We start from the raw sequence: 19,017 nt of genomic DNA on the forward strand, positions 1-19,017 counted from the left end.
TGCTGAGGGGTGTTGACGGATGGGAGGGGAGGGGAGGGAAGGGGAGGGGGAGCCCACACAGTGCTTTCATCTCCAGTGACTACTTCAGTGGAGTTGTGTGTGTATGTGAGTGAGAGTGAGAGGAAGGTTGTGATGACTATAGCTAGCGGTGCCATTATCTTTTTTTTTTTCTTTGTACCTTCGCTCTACTCTCCGTGTCTCATCTCAGTTACACATCTCTGTTACACATTTGATTGCCATATAGCAATAAGGCATATGTTGATATATTATTTAGGTTTGCATGCCCCAGAAAGTCTGTTTATTATTTAATTTCTATGTTATTTCTCTTTGGGAGATTTTATAAACTGACATTTTTGCAATGTCAATTTTTGTTTTTTGGAGCAAAACAACAAAGATGTGTGTGTGTGTGTGTGTGTGTGTGTGTGTGTGTGTGTGTGTGTGTGTGTGTGTGGGAGTGGGGCAGAGCCAAGACACTAACTGCTAACTGTTTGCTCATCTCCACAGGGCAACATCTGTTCGTGATGTCGATGCTGAGACACAAACCAACCTGGAACTAAGACAAGGGAACCACATCACACAAAACATGGCAAGTCCCTGCGCTTGTCCGCAGTCCTGTTTACTCATCTTGTCACATGAGTCACCATTATCTGGAAATCAATCACTTGATCTGTTTCACTATGAGCATGCATTTACTTAACCTAGAAGACTAAGAAATATTGAGCAGTAAAGTTCACATTTTCACTATCACATTTATAATTTATCTGATTCCAGTCATGAGAGTCACATTTACTTCTCTTTCATCCACTTTTTGCTGCAGGTGGATGCAAGGTTGACGCCCCTGGCAGCAATGGGGCTGGAACGAAGCACTCTGATTCATGATGCTGGTCTTCGTCTCCATGGTGGGGTTGTATACCCAGGGATCAGAGCACTACCAGCAGAGAAGAGCAGAGAGACGCCCGGCCTCCCTCTCACTTACAACAGGGATGGTCTCCCAGAGCTCATCTACAAGCCTGACGGCCCTCTGGACAGTCGTAAGCCCACGAATGGATACCTGGGCCTCTACAAGGGCACCCCTCCAGGTCTCCACAAGCCTGTGCTGGTTCCTGGAGCCGGAGCTGAAGGTCTAGGCTTGGAACGCAGAGTCGGGCATGGAGAAAAAGCATCTGAGTTGGGTTTGGCGAGTGCTGGTGGCAGCTACCTCCGCCTGCCATGGCTCAGCCCCTACCCAGAAGCAAGCATGTACCCCTTCATGGACACATCCAAGTACACAGCTCTAAACATGTACAAAGCGTCCTTGCTCAGCCAACCCAACCCCTATCTTCCCCAGCACCTGGCCTACTCCTCTCTGTGTGCAGCACAGGGGGGTAACGTTAATCCGGCGGCAGCCGCCTCTGCTGCTGAGAGGCTCTACTACATGCCGCCCTATCCTCCCTCTCCGATCTCTTCTCCCCTGGTGGCGCCCCCTATGAGGATTCCCGCAGTCACGGTGGCCCCCACATCACTGGTACACTGCCAGGACAAGGGGCTTGGTGTTCCGCCCCAATTTGCACAACAACTTCACCAACCTTCCCCTCATCCTCAGCACCATCAGGCTGCTATAGACAGGGACCGCTCCCCAAGCAGGAGCAGTAGACCAAGCAGACCTCCCTCTAGGAAGGGCTCGAGCAACAACAATAACACCAGTAGTACTAGCACCAGTGGCACCAATGGTGGGAATAATAATAGTCTGCCTACTGATTCTTCTTCTCACGCATCTTCTCGCCTTCCCCAGCCTCCCCCTCCCCCTGCTCACATCGACAGTTCACTGGACTTACAAAGGCCAGTTGCTAGGATAGGACAACCACCCACCTCCTCCACTTGTTCAGTATCTGCCTCGTCCTCATCCACGCAGTCCATTCCTCATCCATTCTCTGTGAGCAGCATGGCATCAGAGCAGCCCTCCCCTGCCCGGCCCAGCCCCCACAAACCCAGACCTGAGCACAGAAGTGTAGGGGTTGAGAGGAGACCCAGCAGGTCACCCTCCAAACCTAATTTTGAGAGGCCAGCTAACCAACCCCAAGCAACCAAAGACTCAGCAGAGAAGCCCTTAGATTTGTCTGGAAGAATACTTGACTTTGGACCGCCTCCCAATGGTTTCCCAGTTAAGATGGACACTATAGCATCAAGTGCACGTTATGGACTGCCCCCCCCAAGCCGAGAGCTCCTAAAGGAAAACCTCTCCCTCTCTCCTTCCTCCCACCCTCACTCTGTGGTCAGCAGCACTTCTTCAAAGGTCTCAGAGAGGCCAGAGATGATAAGCACTTTACACTCCTCCTGGGTTGTACCAAGCCCGTCTCCCTCCCATACACAGCACACACCAGGCTTGCCCTCCTCTCCAAGGCCTAACACAGACCTGGGCCTTTCACAAGCCAAAGGCTCTTCGCCCTCTGTCATCAAACACAAGGGTCTGGAGAGAGTACTCCCTCAGCAACGTAGCTCATCCTGTCCAAGGATTGGGGAGCCAAACCATAATGTTCCCTCCTCACAACACTCGGGCTCCTCTCTGGTGAGCTCCAGGGCTCTTTCTCCCAAACCTAATGGTGAGTGGGTCAAACACATCCCCAGCCAATCAGAACATCCATCAGTTGCAGGCCACCACAGAGAGGGAACAGAAAAGTCCTCTCTGACCGCTAAGAGAGGTGAAACAACTCCAGAGGTATCATCATACAAGAGGCCCTGTTTAGAGAATGGTCACCCTCCTGGCCACCTTTACCTCCCTCAAAATGACGCTTACCTGAACCACAGTTTGGCCTATGCTAACAGATACCTGCACTACCCCATCCCTGATGGCATGGCGCTACACTCCCTGCCAATTACAGGAAAAGGCCCAGTCTATCCTCACCCAATACTGCTTGGCGGCAACAGCCTTTACCCAACCCAACTGGCAGCAAAACACCCTTTACCCTACCACAACCTCCCAGCTGGTCCAGGAGGAGAGTACCTCACTTATAACTCTCAGGAGATGGCTCATCCCCTGATGCAGACCCACTCAGACAACAAGCTGCCAGAAAGGGGAGATGCAAGTCTGAAGTCCAGGGGACAGGAGAAATCACGGGGAGCTGTTGAAGAATGTGGGGGGCACAGAGATCACAATGTTGGCAAAGAGATGAGTGAAGGAAGCCAAATAAAGCCCGATAGGGAAGCAGGAGCACAAGGACAGGGTGGCAGTCAAAGCAAAGCTCATGCTTCCTCTGTAACATCCAGGGAAAAGATAATCTGCATAGACCTTGTACACTCAGACACAGATATTGAGTCTACACCAACGGTCCACAAACAGCCCTCTTGTGAGACCAGCACCAAGGTTAACCAAAATGAATGTTGTCATAGTAACCAAAATCTGACAAAGATTGATTATGAGCCAAAACACCAACACCACCTTTCCCATCCTTATCCAATCCACTCTGGACAGAGCCCCACCCTGAAACCCAACCACACTGATAGACAGCCAGAAACTGCCTTTGGGAAACCAAAGGTTCCTCAGGACACAGACTGTCCTCGCGTGACATCTAGCACGTCCCCGCGTTCTCCGGGGCACATCACCCAGGCAGAGGAGAGCCTGGACGAACAGAGTCCCAGCCCGGACCCTGGAGACCAAGACCAGAGCACCTTGCGCTGTGCCCGCACATCTGGGGAGCGTGGTTCTGGTAAGGACAAAGGGGACAGGGACAGCCGAGCTCTCCACCTCACTCAGCACTGCACAGATGTGGAGAGGGGGTCAGACCAGGAGAACGTGTGCGAGAGGGAGACTGAAAAGGAAGACAGTATTGTCGACCTAGGAGAGTCTCAAGGAGAAGGGGATGAGGAGGAAGAAGATGGTAACCAGACTTCATCTAAAAGCTCTCGTAGATCCAGTCTTGCCAAGAGGATTGCTAACTCCTCAGGCTACGTTGGCGACCGCTTTAAATGTGTCACCACTGAGCTGTATGCTGACTCCAGCAAGCTGAGCCGTGAACAGAGAGCTCTGCAGGTAAGGCTATTAACACTTGTGGTTGTATATAGAGTACAGGATATATTGGTCTCAAGCTGGTGGTGGGCTGCAGACAGGTCAATATGACCAACGTTTCTTACGTGCAGACATTTCAAACATACTTTCAGTTCTAACATCCACGCAGGAATAAACCCCCCCAAAGGACCACTGTCTTTATTCCCTTGCTGCAATATTCAGATCTGCCTGTGGAACAAACCCTGCATGAAATTGGCATACTCTGCATTTACAACACAGTACAGAATAATATAAGTGCTGTCATGCTACTGTCCTGGCCATAGGCTTGACCTTCCCCATAATTTATCATTGTCTTAGCGAGGTTTAGTGTGAGGCTAGTTGAGGCCCTCTATCAGGGAGGGCAGTTCAAAGGTTAACCAGGGCTGCCATCTCTGTATGGTGATTAGTGAGCAGTCATTGTAAAGGTTATTTCTGTGCGTGCGTGTTTGTGTGTCCGTACGTGCTTGTCCTTGTGTGACTGCCTTGGGGCTAAAGCATGCGTTAGTGCTGACTGTGCTATAGAGCCATATACTGTAGTTTCAGAGCATGACTGTGGCAGCCTCACAGTTCACACTGCCTTTGGCTATGCTTAACCCCAAGGTTAGGGGCAGTGGAGGGCTTGCAGTGTGCTTAAAAACCAGCAGCTGCCCTCTTTGGGGTTCCTCTTAGGCTTTCTGCATGCCCCCATCCGCCAGTTGCTATCCTCCCCCAACCCTCCTCCCCCCAATGGCCTATGCTGCCCTGCCTGGTTGCTGTCCAAGGTTATAATTCTCCTCACCCCATTGGCTAAAAGACCCTCTCTGCTAACACACATCTCACTGCATCTATAAACACACAATTACAGCAACGTCCCCCCTACACTTGGCCGTCATCCCCTGTCATTCACGCACACATGTAGAGCTATTCGTTTTACACTGTTATCTCTGGTTCCTTATGCTCAACGTTCAGCATAGAAACACAAGCAAACCTTATGTTATATTATCCACTGGCTCAGAGGCAGATATGTTAATAGGTTGCACATGTCTGTCTATGTTGTGAACGCACCCTAGAAAACTGTGGTTTTGTCTGTGTCATGCTTGTCAATGCACAGCTGCAATGCAAAGCTATCAAACACTCTATTTCTGGACATTAAAAGAAAATTATACGTGGAAGTCTGTTTGGAAAAAAAATAAATGAGACAGTTAAAACTGAATTAACATTATCAATCATGCTTAGAATGAACATATTGTTTTGATTCTCTTTTTCAAATTTCTCATTCATGCAGTTCAGAAATTATTTGATAGTTTTGATGCAGTGTTAATTGACCTGTTGAGTCACTTTAATTTGATTGTGTTATTTTGTGGGATTGTGGCTGCCTATTGTGTGTAAAGAAACATGTGGAGAAACATAACAAAAATTCATTAAAAAAAATAAAAAGATGAAATGATGGACAGATATATTGAGCCCCCCCATTCTAATTGCTTAGATGGAAGTCATATCACGAGAGGGGAGTAATATAAGTCAACCTGCAGCTAACTGGGAGGTCAGTTCTTTACATTTCTTATCACATCTGCCTCTGATGGGCTCTGTCTCCTTTGTACTCTGTATCACTGCACACTCCTTTTTTCCCCCACTCCCTTCTTTCCTCTTTTTCTCCTCTCTCTGCCTCAGGGCTTAGATGTATATGTTTCCTAGCCATGTTTATGTTTCAGGAAGGGAGATGCCAGGACTTAAGCCCCAGAGCGCATGGACTCACAGTGGCTGCAGTAGTCTAACCTGTGTCTTGATGCCATGCTTGTGATTTATCTGTCTACCTTTTTGTCCTGTGTGCGTTTTGTGTGTGTGGGTTTAATTTCTTTGGCATTTTCTTTTGATTTTGAGACAATGTGATTTTCTGATGCAATTTTTTGCTTCTTTAGCTGTTGAGGCCAGATTGAGGCTTAGAGAGGTGTGTGTGTGGCGTGGGCAGATGATGAGTGGTTTTCATGGGTTTTCTCTGCATTTTTGTGTGTGTCTGTGTGCGCACAGCGGGCAATGATGCGGTTCTCGGAGCTGGAGCTGAAGGAGAAGGAGGGCGGCAGTGTGTGTGTGTCTGCCTCGGCAGCAGGACGGGAGCTGGCAGACGGCCAGCGCAGAGAGCGAGCGCTGGAACACTGCCAACACACCACCAGGCAGGGAGAGAGGGAGGGTGAGTAACCCAGCACCCCACACACACACACACACACACACACACACACACACACACACTCACACTCGTAATGCACGCACATACACACTTATGCAGCCACTCTGCAAATGAACACTCAGAAAGGGACACACACAAACAATAGGTGCGCGTACACACTCACATGCATTTGCAGCAAATGCTTAGGCGAGACCGGGTCACTCTAAAAAAAGACACACTTTTCCACACACAGACTCAACACACACACACACACACGCACACACACGCACACATACATACATACACACACACACACACACACACACACACACACACACACACACACTGTTATACAAGCCAGGCAGCACAAGCGAACGCGCGAGCGAGACAGAGGGGGAGTTTTATTTTCAAGAAGCCTTTTGTGCTTATCTGCGCGGAGAGACGATCGAGAGGGAGGGCAAGAGGAGAAGGAGGGGCAGAGATTGCGTGAGAGAGAGAGTGAAAGCGGGGGGAGAGTTAGTGGGTGAAAGCGGATGGGAGAGCGCAACGGAAAGAGAGAGAGAGAGAAGGGGGGGGTTAGTTACGTTGGCTGAGAGCCCAGCTGTGTGTTGGAGCGAGGCCGCGGCTGACGTGTGAGCCTAATTATGGCATGGAGGGAGACAGAGAGGGAGAGGGAGTCGAGAAGAGAGGGAAAAAAGGGGGGGGGGGGTTTGGAGTCACGCTCTGTGTGAGAAGGGCGTGGTGCGGTCATGCCGTGGGGGAGGACAGAGAAAGGGGGGAGAGGGATGGGAGTTACCGTGCGCAGTGAGTGCGCAGGATGTTTTCTTGCCTCTCCTCTGGAAGTGCGAGCGGCTGCACTGAACCGTCAGGCCGCTGGCTCGGCTCACATCAGATTAAAAAGTCTTTACCCCATCAAAGTTTTACTGCCTGTCTTTAAAGCTGAATAAAAGCTGGCTGGTGTTTAACTGGCATTCTCCCTCTGTCAATCCCTCACCCTGTCTCACCCCCGCCTCTTTTTTCCCTGCTCTCTTTCTGTCTGTCTGTCTGTCTGCATTCTCTCCCCATGTGTCTGTCTCCCTTTCATCTTCTGTTGCTTATTTTGCCTCTGCCCACTCCCCCTCCCCCGTTTCCATCCGTCTGTCTCCGCTCTCCTCAGGCGTCCGGCCGGCATACACTAACAACAGAGTTCCAGTCCTCCAGAGGTGCGGGGGCCCGAGGGAACCTTTGTCCCCAAGGCAGGGGGCCCGAGACGGGGCCAGAAGTGCCAGCCAAGGAGGGCTAAAGGATGGAACCAAGAAGGTGTTGAGAGAGTCTGAAGGAGGTCATTGTTTGCCTCCCATTTTGACACCAGCTAAAGTGTATCCTGAGGAAAAAGCCTGCCCTGGCTTTGCACCCGTCAGGAAACGTCCGCTCTGCATCAAGGGTGAGCCTGAGGACACGGAGAGGGAGGAAGGAGAGAGGGTGTCTCACCCAGAGAAAAGACCCAAAATCTCCACAGGTGAGAATTTCTCATACATTTCTCATACACTCCCATATTCCTCAAATACACCCCCCCCCCCACCTCATCTGCTTTCCATGCACTCTAATCCTGCCCACTTCTGTTCCCCTCATCTTCTGTGATGCTGAGCCCCGTCTCATCCCTTGTTTTCTCTTCTTCTCTTTTTTTTTTTTTAACAATCTTTCTATTCCTTTTGATGCTTCCTCCTTCCCAATCAATTCCACCTTAAACTCGTTCCGTAACACCCCCCCCACACCCCCCCTCTGTCCCATCTTTCGCTCTGTGTGGCAGCCAGCTCAGAGAAGTGTTTAATCCTGCCTTTGAGCAGTGTGCTAGAGAGAAGCGAGAAAGAGGGACAGCCATTCTCTCTCTCTTCTTTCAGCTCTGCCGTTCCTCCGCTGCGCTTACCCACCCTCTTCAAAGCTGCTCTTTTCTTCTCTTTTCATCTCCTTTCTTTTTTCCCTCATCTGTTTGGGTTTCCTTTTTTTTCTGGCATGCGGTATTGCGCTTGCTCTCACTGGCACTGGCAGACGAGTCAAATACCCGTCCCCCGTGAATTTTAGGGGGGAGAACTCTCCCTCTGCCTCTCCAGTCTTTATTGCTTTGTTTCTCCGCCCGATTCTTGACTTGTCTCCCCCTTTTACTCCTCAATCTGTCTGCTCCCTGCCTTTCTGTGTGTGTGCGTTTGTGTGTGTGCGCATGTGTGCGTATGTGTGTATGCGCTTGTGTGTGTGTGTTAAATGTAAGGCTCAGGGGGGGTTTTACAAGCCATAAGAATGTAGTGATTAATGGACTTTGTTCTTTGTGCTCAGTTGTCTGCAGATTGGTATGTATGTACAAACAATAGTTTTGTGTGTTGCAGAAGGTGAGAGTAGCATTTTTGAAAAGGCTTTATGTGGTGTAAGCTTGTCAGTAATACATTCCTTAGTGTATCCAATAGGTTTCAAAAATGTTAAAACAAATGAGGGATGAGAATTTTTCTCATCTACTCTTCTGAGGTTAACCACCACAACTGTTACGTTTTAAGATTTTTCACAGGGCAAAACTCTTCTATAACAATATATGAGAAATGGCAAACAATGCAAACTGTGTTCATATGGTTCACAGATGAGCGCGAGCAGACCAGTGCTGATGAAGATGACGATGATGAGGTGCGCAAGCTTAAGGTCTGCATCGAGCTGAAGGGACTACGACTCAGCAAACCCGCCACCGGCACAGCTTCACCTGACGGTTCACAAATCAAACAGGAGAGGGCGTGGCCCCAGCCCAGATTAGTCGCCCCGGCGCAGAGACTACGGGAACCCAAAATCAGGGCCAGCGAGCCAGAGGAGAGAGCCGCAGCTCAGAGAGCCGAGATCAACAGGAAATGGGGCTGCGAGAAGCTACTTAATGGTAAGAATAAACCGCCAGCCGTGCAAACCACTTCTGTATCTCAGAGTTCAGCTAGGGTAACGGAAATCTATCTTTGGCTCACGTTTCACTTTCTTGTTGAGCGTTGTGTCTTTAGGGGATTTCCCGGGAGCCTGAGGGGAGGGGGCAGAGGAAATGAGGTAGGGGATACTTCCTCCTGCCAGGGGAAAGACTGGGCAATCAGAAACAGGACCAGGGGGCTAAAAGCTAAACCCCCACCCCCACCCCACCCCCTTGTGGTTTTGGGATTTTTGTTCAGCTGGTCTACAGTGGGGCTCTGTGAGAACGATGAAAGAGCGAATGAGGGAAGTGGCTGATGGAGATATGCGTGGGCAGGTGTAGTGTGACTAATGTGTGATCAATGATTTTTTTCTTTTTTTCCCCTCAAGACCAGTCACAGGGAACGGGAGGACGAGTTGTGTGTGTGTGTGTGTGTGTGTTGGGGGGAGTAACTTATTAAAACCAGGGCTTTCCCTTATTCATGTGCCCAAACTGAGGCACAGGGAGACACAGACGAGACGAGGAGGAGAGAATAAAAGAGCAGGAGAGAGATTAAAGGAAGTGAATAAAGCAGAGGAGATTTTGGTTTCATGTTTCCTGCAGAAACCACAGGCCTTGCAGGCCTTGATTGGCCACAGTTTTTTTTGTTTTTTTTGTTTTTTTTTACTTTACCTTTTTAGATAACATCACCCTGGCAACAGCCATATTGTTACAATGAATGTGGTTATTCCATTGTGTGTCTGTCAGGGCTGTGGTCTTTCTCTTCCACAGTTTTTTTTTTTTTTTTTTTTTCCCCAAAGATATCACTAATCAGATAGTAAAACACATTCATCTCTGTTAAGAATCTTGGATTCTAAAAGACTTTTTCTGCAACAGGAGTTACATTGCAAAGTGCTTGTATATTTAAGCATCAGCAATATATACAATTTCACTTTCCTCCTCATTTGTTTGAGAATGATTATTCTAAAACTTGTATTGCAACACAAATCAGACATAGACCACAACCCATGTAGTTACAAATGCTGTGATCCTTAGAAGAGAATGTATTTCCATTAAGCTATTAAACGGCATTTTGACATTGTGGTTTCAAGGGCAGCTTTTTATTTTTCATATAAATATGTACTGTAAGAGGCTGAAACCAGACAGTGCCACATTTGTTTAAGGAGATTACTCATAGCAGTGTCCTTGCTGCAATGAATGAGTGTGCGCAAGTCACTACAGGGGTGTTTATGTGAGCCTGTGTTGTGCATGCAAGTTTGTGTGTGTGTGTGTGTGTGTTTTTATTTATTTTTTTATATTTTCCGGAGCGAGCAGGCATGCTGCGCTCCCAGACAGCTCTGTGCACTCATTAATAAACCAACAGAGGGTGAGAGATGGCCTTGCAATACCTTCCCATCCTCCCCTTCCACTGAGCTCTCACACTATCAGCCGCTCACTCTACCTTTCTCTTCTCTCTCCTCCTGCTCCAGGAGTAGCTACTTCTCCCCTTCCCCCCGGCCAGCTGAAGGACAGAGCGTACCCGCCGGACCCCTTCTCAGGTGACCGTGGCCTCAAGGAGCCCAGGAGGGGCCCCCCCTCTCCGGCCCCAGAGCAGTCCATGGGAGGCCCCCCTCCCCTCAAGCCCCGTCGCCATAGTGACACAGACAAACCCAAGGGCAAGCGGCCCTGCAAGACCAAACACACGAGTCAGAGGGAGCGAGAGCGGGAGAAAAGGAAAGAGGCTACTCCTAACAGCCCAGGACAGCGCTGTGTGGCTGATCTGGGAGCAGCTGAAGATGACAAGGTGAGTGCTGATAGGGTGTCTGGACGTGATATGGGCGTCTGGATGTTTGCAGCAGTGAGTTTCAGTATGCCTGTCGGCGCCTCTGATTATGCAGCTGGGAGAGAGAGAGGGAGGGAGAGAGGAAGGAAGTATGTTTACAATGTTTAGAGGGCTGCTGGAGCTTTGACCTCCTCCTGCCCTTAGCGGCTCCCTGCGGAGCGCCTGCATGCGTGTGTGTGTGTTTGTCTCTGGCCTTAATTGTTGAACGTGTGTCATCTGTGCTGTTTTGTGTGTAGGTGCGTGCCAGGGCTCTGAGTGTCTGCGTGTTTGTGAGCATTCCTGACATAACAACAAAACCCCGGAGCAATTATGCATCACACTTTGCTGAACACAAGGCTGTGCACACACACACACACACACACACACACACACACACACACACACACACAGAGACACACACACACTCTCCCTCACTCACACAGTGAGGAATGTAGCAGCCATGGTCCAGTGTATGAAGCGCATGAGTTCAAAAGAGGGGAAAAAAATGAGCATGGGGAAAAATTGAGAGGAAAAAAAAAAAAGAAGGCTAGTTGTTTTTCGCCCTCGCTGCTCTCCTCCCCTGCTCCTCCTCAGCCTGACAGCTGCTTCGACATGGAATTCCACTGAGAGGGCACGCATTTCTCACACACACACACACACACACACACACACACACACACACACACACACACACAGAGGCAGGCAGGCAGGCAACTCCCTCTCTCATGTGTTGCGCTCAGAGGGCTTTGTTGGTTTAGTGGTTAAAGAAAAGTGGCGTGCCAACCTGCACTGTTTGGGGTGTGAACAGTTGGTGTGAAAATTGTGTGTGTGTGTTTTTCAGTGATGCGTAGTGTGTCTTCCATACACAATAATCATACTTAAACACAGATGTTGTAAATGGAAAATCCCTCTCTATTTAAAGCTGTATATCTGTCGGTTATAAAAGAGGTATTTTATATAAGCTGAATAAACATCAAGTGTTACTGAAAACTTAATTATTCTTTCTGGATGGATTTGGGCCTTAAAGTAGCCACTGACTAATTGTCATATACTAGCAAGTTTTATATTCCCCGCCTCATTATTTAACTGTCATATGATTGTGTGTGTGTGTGTGTGTGTGTGTGTGTGTGTGTGTGTGTGTGTGTGCGCGCGCTGAACTGCATCTTCTCCTGTGTATGTGTGCGTACATCTGTGTCGTCTCATCCATGTGCCCTTGACTGTGTGTGTGCGTGCGTGCGCGTGTGTGTCAGTGAATTGGTGTCCCGTCTGCTATGTGGCAGGGGCTGTAACACTCTCTCCCTCCCTCTCTCTCCCTCTCTCTCTCTCTCTCTCTCTCTCTCTCTCCTCAGCTGAGTGAGCAGCGCGGCGCTCCGAGGAAGAGAGCCGCCTCTCCTAATCATTATCCCTGCTCTCCAGTCAAGCCCTGCTCCCCCGTCACACTCTGCCCGCCCTCCCTGCAGCCCCAGGTGAATGACAGAGCGGGCGGCGTCCCACCAGAGCCAGTGGGGGTGCACAGGACCCCCCCTGCTGAGCCCCCTACGGTGCGTCCGATCCCGCCAGAGGCTCGTCGGCTGATCGTGAACAAGAACGCCGGGGAGACTCTGCTCCAGAGAGCTGCGCGGCTCGGCTACGAGGTAATAAGCTTCGCTCAAAGTCACCCTCCCTCCTTATCGCTTTCTCTCTTCAAATTTTACACTCTTAACACATCGTGTCTTCCAAATCTTCACTCTCTCTCTTCTTAAATTGAGCTCATTTTCTTCCCGTACTTTGTTCCTGTCTGTGACTCTGGCAAATATAGCTTGGCTTTTTTTTTTTTTTTTTTTTTCATTCCCCCTTCGCATTTTTCCCTTCCTGCGCTCCGCGTGTGGAGAGGGAAAGAGGGAGGAGGGAGGAGAAAACCTGAGACTACACAAACAAGGCACTGACCGCTGCGCAAACAACACCCCCGCCTTCCCCCTCCCTCCCTCCCTTTCTTTCTCTCCCTCTTTCTCTCTCTCTCAGGAAGCTCGTCTCTCGCTGCCTGTGTGTGATAAGCCTGGGGCAGACCCGTGGGGCTCCCACACACACACACACACACACACACAAGGACGTGCGCAGAGAGACACACCAATTTATGCATACCGCTTCACACACACACTCGCATACAAGCCTGTAGACGCACAGAGCGCTTGTCTCACGCTGGTGTTTTAGCGCCGCAAGCTCTAGGCTTATCACACACAGGCAGAGAGATATGAGGGCCTGAGAGACAGAGCCACGCACATTCACACACACACACACACAGCTCACAGGCTGATTACAAGCACGCACACACACATAGAAATATGCACAGAGAAACACCCGTTATGACCCAGTGAGCACATGCACAGGCATCCTGACGTGTTCTTCTCCATATGCTGCACAGAGCAACGACTCTCAGCACTCGCCACTGTCGCACACCCACACAGACCTGCAAATGCAAATTCAGTCACCTCATGCACATGCACACACACACACACACACACACACAGACACATACACACAGCCTACATGCTGACTACAAACGCCATACACACACACACACACACACACACACACACACACACACACACACAGAAACACCAGTTGGTTCCCTGGTTTTTTTTTGTTGTTTTCTTTCGTGTACAGACGTGCACATGCAGGATGCAGAATCACCTCATGCACACATCATGTAATGTAACCCGCGCGCACTATTCTGTGCTGCCCGGCCGACACTGCATATTTCATGTTCGTTTAGTTTTGCGATCCGTGCCTCTGCACATGAAAGCCCACTCTCTCTCTCTTCCTTCCTCCCTCGCTCCCCTTTTATTCTCTCGCTCTCCCTCGTCTGCCTCACTCTCCAAGCATTTGAAATGGTAATGAGAAGAGATTCTGCGGATGTCTTCATCCCTCTCCCTCTCGTGCCGGGGCTCGGGGCCCCTCAGCTCTTCCCATTGAAAGCTCAGATAAAGGTGCAGTCTGTCATTTATTTCCCTCCCACAAATCACTTTGCTTTTCCTTCTCAAATCCCGGTGTGATCCAAGCAAAGGGAGAAACTGATTGCGTTCTAAGTGCCCAATCAGACCAGCGTCCATGATAGAAAACTTTGAGCTTGAATCGCTGCGACCAGTGGATTTGCTTGTGGAGGTGAAGTAAATCCACACTGACCTTTTTAAAGTTCAACTTTAGACCTCTGAATCGCAGATTTGCACCTTTGACCAAGAGCAAAGAGTCTTGACAGTGTTAACCTTTCATGGAACCACAGAGGCCAGACTAGAGGAGGCTATCATATTAGCTGTGTAACCCATCAGTTTTCATAGACACAATACCTCTGCTGGAGATTTAACTGCTCCAAAATAGAAATGTGGCACTGTCTGCAGTCATTGGAGACTCTGATTATATAAATACCTAATGTTTCCTTGAATTACACATTTTAACACTGTCCAGTTTACTACTGCGCTAGCTAGCTTTCTAACTCGTCGTTAGCTAACAGGTAGCAAGCCAGCTAGCTTAGTGAGCTTATGATAGGCTGGCACCGTTATATTAAAAGCTAGCTACCTTTGTACTATATTAACGATAAACTCGCCAACTACATAGCTAACTAGCCCTTTATTAGTCACTTTGTCACCAAACATTTTTTATTCAAATCTGGTTTCACAAGTACATGAATGAATGAATTTCGTTCTGCCATTTTCAGGTATGACCAGGTACCAGAACAGTTAGCAGCTGTTCTACGAAGCAGCTTATCATTTGGTTTGTATGTAGCTGATGAGCATTAATATTAATATAGAGCAGGTTATCGATTGAGACTGCAGACATTTACTAAGAATCAATATTGTATACCAAAACTGGTGATTATTCCTTATTTCGTGTAGGTTATTAGCTAAAAAGATGCGTGTGAGATGAAGTAACTCTATCTGAGATCATCAGAGGGTGAGTTCTCAGACTTCCTCTGTTACCCCAGTCATTCAACAAGAGGCCGACACACACACACACACACACACACACACACACTCACACAAACATCTACACGTCTCACTTGTCTGGGCATGCACCGACTTTACTGCATAGACCGTTGGCTCTACATCACACAGGGAAAGTCGCTCATACATGACCTGTACATGTGATACACACACACACACACACACACACACACACACACACACACATCTGTTGTACGTGAGGAGCGTACGAGGCAGCGCTGCAAGGGGTTAAATGTCTGAGTGATGCATTGATTGCAGGCGAGCGCAGGGAAGCATTCTAGAGAGGGAGATTAGAAGACGGAGGGAAAGAGCAAAAGGAGGGGAGGGAGCGGTGTCTCATTTTACTGCGGAGGAGTGTGTGTGTGTGTGTGTGTGTGTGTGTGTGTGTGTGTGTGTGTGTCAGTCTGGCGGGAAGCCGGGGCTCTCGTGCTAAGCTCCTCGCTCTCTCCCAGCGATATTAAACAGGGCTCCGGAGGTTTTAGCGCTACGCCTCCTCCACAGCCACACACACACACACACACACACACATACATACACACACGACCTCGTCAGCGGCACAAAAAATACACGTATGTGCGCACGCATGCACGCACGTACACGCGCACGCCAAGGCAAGCTGCATATCAACACTCTACCCGTCAGTCTCTCTAACACTTGCTCTCATTCACTCACACAGGCAGACACACGCATGCACACACACACAGCGAGTGGAATCCCCCAGAGGGGAGCTTCAGCACAGCGCTCCTGAATCTCTCTCCAGCAGGCAAACAGTGTTGGCAGCGAGCGAAAACCAGTTGGAGCGTCGTCCCACCACACACCCCACCACCCCCCCAGCTTCCCACTTCCCTCCTTTCTCTTGCACTTTGTCTTGCTCGCACTTGCTCTTTCTCTCGATCTCTGCTTTTCGCTTCTCCCCCTCTCCTTCGTTGTCTCTCCTTCCTCCCTGGCTCTGATTGTGCTCCGTATCACTCCTATCACTATACCCCCCTCCTCCACCCACCCCCCACCCACTTCGCACTGCCACTACCATCCACTACACCCCACTCCACCCCACCCTTTCATCTCTTGTTATTATCAGCTTCAGCCCAGAGGACGGCCCCGGCAGATTTCATCCACAGATTCATTTATCTGTCATCTGTTGGGGTGTTGCCTCTCGCTTCTCCCGTTCTTCCGCCCTCTCTAACCCTGCACTCGTCCTTCTGTCAGTCTGTTTTCTCTCAATTGCATGCTTTTCCTTCCCTCTTCCTCCCTCCATCCGCCCTGCGCTGAAAGAGAGAGGGTGAGAGGGAGATAAACACTTGGACTAGACGGCGGGCTAGAATTAGCATAGAAATGGAAGTTTGGAGTCATTCCCCAGGTTCAGATGAGCAGCTCTCCTCCTCTCGGCACAGAACTGTTAGCAGGACAGAGTGAGTGTGTCTGAATGTACGAGTCTTGCATACACATATTTATATATATATATATATATATATAAAATTAGGTGTTTTATTATTAGGTGTTTTATTTTTATTTTTTCAAAGACCTGCAAATACTTCTGTCCAATCCCACACTAAGTTACATATCCAAACAGACACACAGGTACCCGCAGTGCTGAAACACACAGTCTGACTCGGACAGGCCCCGTATCAACACACAGCTGGGCTGCTCTCCATCTCCCCGACTCCTCACTGTTTAGTAGCAGCAGACACAGCTCCAGTCCAATGAAAACCAGTCTGACTACTTAGTGCTGGATGCCCAACTGTCACAGCCCTAGACCAGAGAAAATGCTTCCAGCTCTTGAGCGCCTCTATCAAATCTCTTTGTTCCGCTTCCATTATGCTGTGTTCAGAGCCCAACCATCGTAACTGGCTGCCACAGCGGCATCCGGGCCCAACCATGGCGCACACATATACAAACACACACACATTCACACACGCTCATGCGTGCACAAGAAGAATCTGGCAGGCTAAATACAGTTGAGTCACACTTAGTCTCCACGATGTGTTTTGGTGCCAGCTCTAGTATTATGGAGCATTTGTGTGCGAGTATGTGTGTTTGTCCGGCGCAGGAACACAGTCAGTTCCTCCTTTCCCTAATTTCTCTCCCACAGGAACTGTAAAGGGAAGGACTGTTTGCGTATGTGTCTGCCCGTCTGACTTGTATGTTTGGTCTTGTATTGCTTGGGTTGTCGCCACACATACGTCTATATATACACACACACACACACACACACACACACACACACACAATCTCACACACTGAACCCTACTCTCCCTCTGTGCTGGCTCCCTTTTTAGGAGGTGGTGCTGTACTGTCTGGAGAATAGAGTATGCGAGGTGAATCACAGGGACTACGCCGGGTACTGTGCTCTCCATGAGGCATGCGCCCGAGGCTGGCTCAGCATAGTCCAACACCTGCTGGATTACGGGGCCGACATCAACTGCAGTGCACAGGATGGCACCAGGTAAACAAACGCACTCATTCATATGCACACACAATCACAGAAACGTGTGCTTGTATAACCTCGTCTCCGTCTACTATGTGTTATGAAAACATCATGGCGTATTCTACATGTCCTAATAGGACAAGCCAGGGCTTTGTCCTCAATTAAGTAACCTCATGAGAAAAATTCTGGGATTGATTTATTTTTTTTAAGAACATGTTCTTGGCAAGAGTAGTGATTTGAAAGATTAACTGCACTTTTACATGGGAAAAGTAAACCACTTCCATTTCCTTGCGGTGTATTCAAATTTACAGTAGGGGATCTGTTCTAGGAGGCTGTACACAGGTCTTAAAGGTGAATTGTGTAGCAGTTAAGCTTTTATTTATTAGCAGATTTGCGACATTGGTAGTATTACAGAAGCCAGGTGAGACCATTGCTGAGAAGAATGGCAGTCTTATGGATCTATGAATTGTATTTCAGTTTATGTCCCACTAGGTTTAGAGTTTAGGGGAAATCTGTATGTGTTCTTGTCACTGAATCACAGAGGCTGCCAATAAAAGTATCACTTCAGTATTGCAGTTCCTATGACAGTGATGCCACACACGGCACAACCTTTAGTCAAGTCAAAAAACAATTACCCACGCAGATGTTGTCAGTTCTCTTCCTATTTGGTTATTGCTAAAAATGAATGTGCATTTGTGTTGGTCTAGACCAATTCATGACGCTGTGGAGAATGACCACCTGGACGTGGTGCGAGTCCTGCTGTCCTATGGCGCCGACCCTACCCTGGCCACATATTCTGGCCGTGGCCTCCTCAAGATGACCCACAGTGACAGCATGGAGCGCTTCCTCACTGGTAAGATCCCAGCTGGCTTTCCAGTCTAGTCATAGAAACAGTTTAGACTGGAATTTAGAAATACACAGGTCATGAGTTGCCAGATTAGACCGACTGTGTGATTTCCTGGCTTTCCAAAAAAAGTGAGGAATCTGGGATTTGAGGATTTCTATTTCAAGCAGGGATTCCCTTGCAAATGATGTCAATCAGAAATAATGAAAATTAAATCTCATATATCCAAGCACTCCGAATCTGCAACTGCACTGCACGCACATGCATCTGTTAAGGATAAGGCTGATGTTGTTGAGTTTGACCAAACACTTACAAACAACATGCATACATTTTTATCGTTTTATTAATGAAAGTTACAAATGGTGGGGAAGTCTGATTTAGGTCAGGAAACCCCAGATAAAAACATGCAGAGGACCAAGTCTCTTTTTTCCTGGTTTTCTTTTTTGAGTCTAAAACCCGGGTTGAAACTAGTTTCTATTGTTCCTAAAATGTACAATACAATCGTGTTTTCTCATTTTTTGTTTTGCAACGATTGCATTAGTAGAAAATATTTTTCCTCAAGCAGACAAAATGGAACCCAAAAGCCAGGAAATTTAAGTAATGTGCCTTGACCACAAATCATTAAATTACAAATGCTTTAAAAGGAGGTAAAAGGCTCGTAGACAAATGGTTATTTTAGACAGCAGGAGTGTACATCGAGGTGGGGCAAAGGTAAATTGTCGAAAAGACCGGTCAGCAACCCAGTTCCCAAATGCCCCAGTCTTGGCTCATTCACTGTTTGCTGTTCTTTCTCTCCTCTGACCTCTGTGCAACCTGTTGGTATGAGTCCCTCTCTTTAAATCCTCATCCCCCACCCCCCAACCGCCACTAGACATGTTCAGATCTGTCATCCCGCTTC

At 48.6% G+C, this 19,017-nt stretch overlaps 1 protein-coding gene across 3 annotated transcripts in view; it reads left to right on the forward strand.

Annotated features, from left to right (window-relative positions):
• Positions 1-19,017, forward strand: part of bcor (BCL6 corepressor) — a 32,369-nt gene that overhangs the window by 10,308 nt on the left and 3,044 nt on the right. For 2 of the 3 annotated variants that reach the window (XM_023430656.2, XM_087169710.1), the window contains exons 2-11: positions 505-586; positions 818-4,006; positions 5,487-5,543; positions 6,029-6,188; positions 7,321-7,662; positions 8,770-9,054; positions 10,542-10,855; positions 12,223-12,507; positions 17,127-17,293; positions 17,983-18,128. In XM_023430656.2, the coding sequence (XP_023286424.1) occupies positions 584-586; positions 818-4,006; positions 5,487-5,543; positions 6,029-6,188; positions 7,321-7,662; positions 8,770-9,054; positions 10,542-10,855; positions 12,223-12,507; positions 17,127-17,293; positions 17,983-18,128 (4,948 nt within the window). In that variant the 5' untranslated portion in view covers positions 505-583. The remainder of the gene's footprint in view (positions 1-504; positions 587-817; positions 4,007-5,486; positions 5,544-6,028; positions 6,189-7,320; positions 7,663-8,769; positions 9,055-10,541; positions 10,856-12,222; positions 12,508-17,126; positions 17,294-17,982; positions 18,129-19,017) is intronic. The other variant, XM_023430657.2, reaches the window with a different exon arrangement.

The sequence above is a fragment of the Seriola lalandi genome, unplaced genomic scaffold (genome assembly GCF_002814215.2).
Source record: "Seriola lalandi dorsalis isolate HSWRI2012SDOR001 ecotype SW California unplaced genomic scaffold, Sedor1 jcf7180002054908, whole genome shotgun sequence".
Classification (NCBI taxonomy): Eukaryota; Metazoa; Chordata; class Actinopteri; order Carangiformes; family Carangidae; genus Seriola; species Seriola lalandi.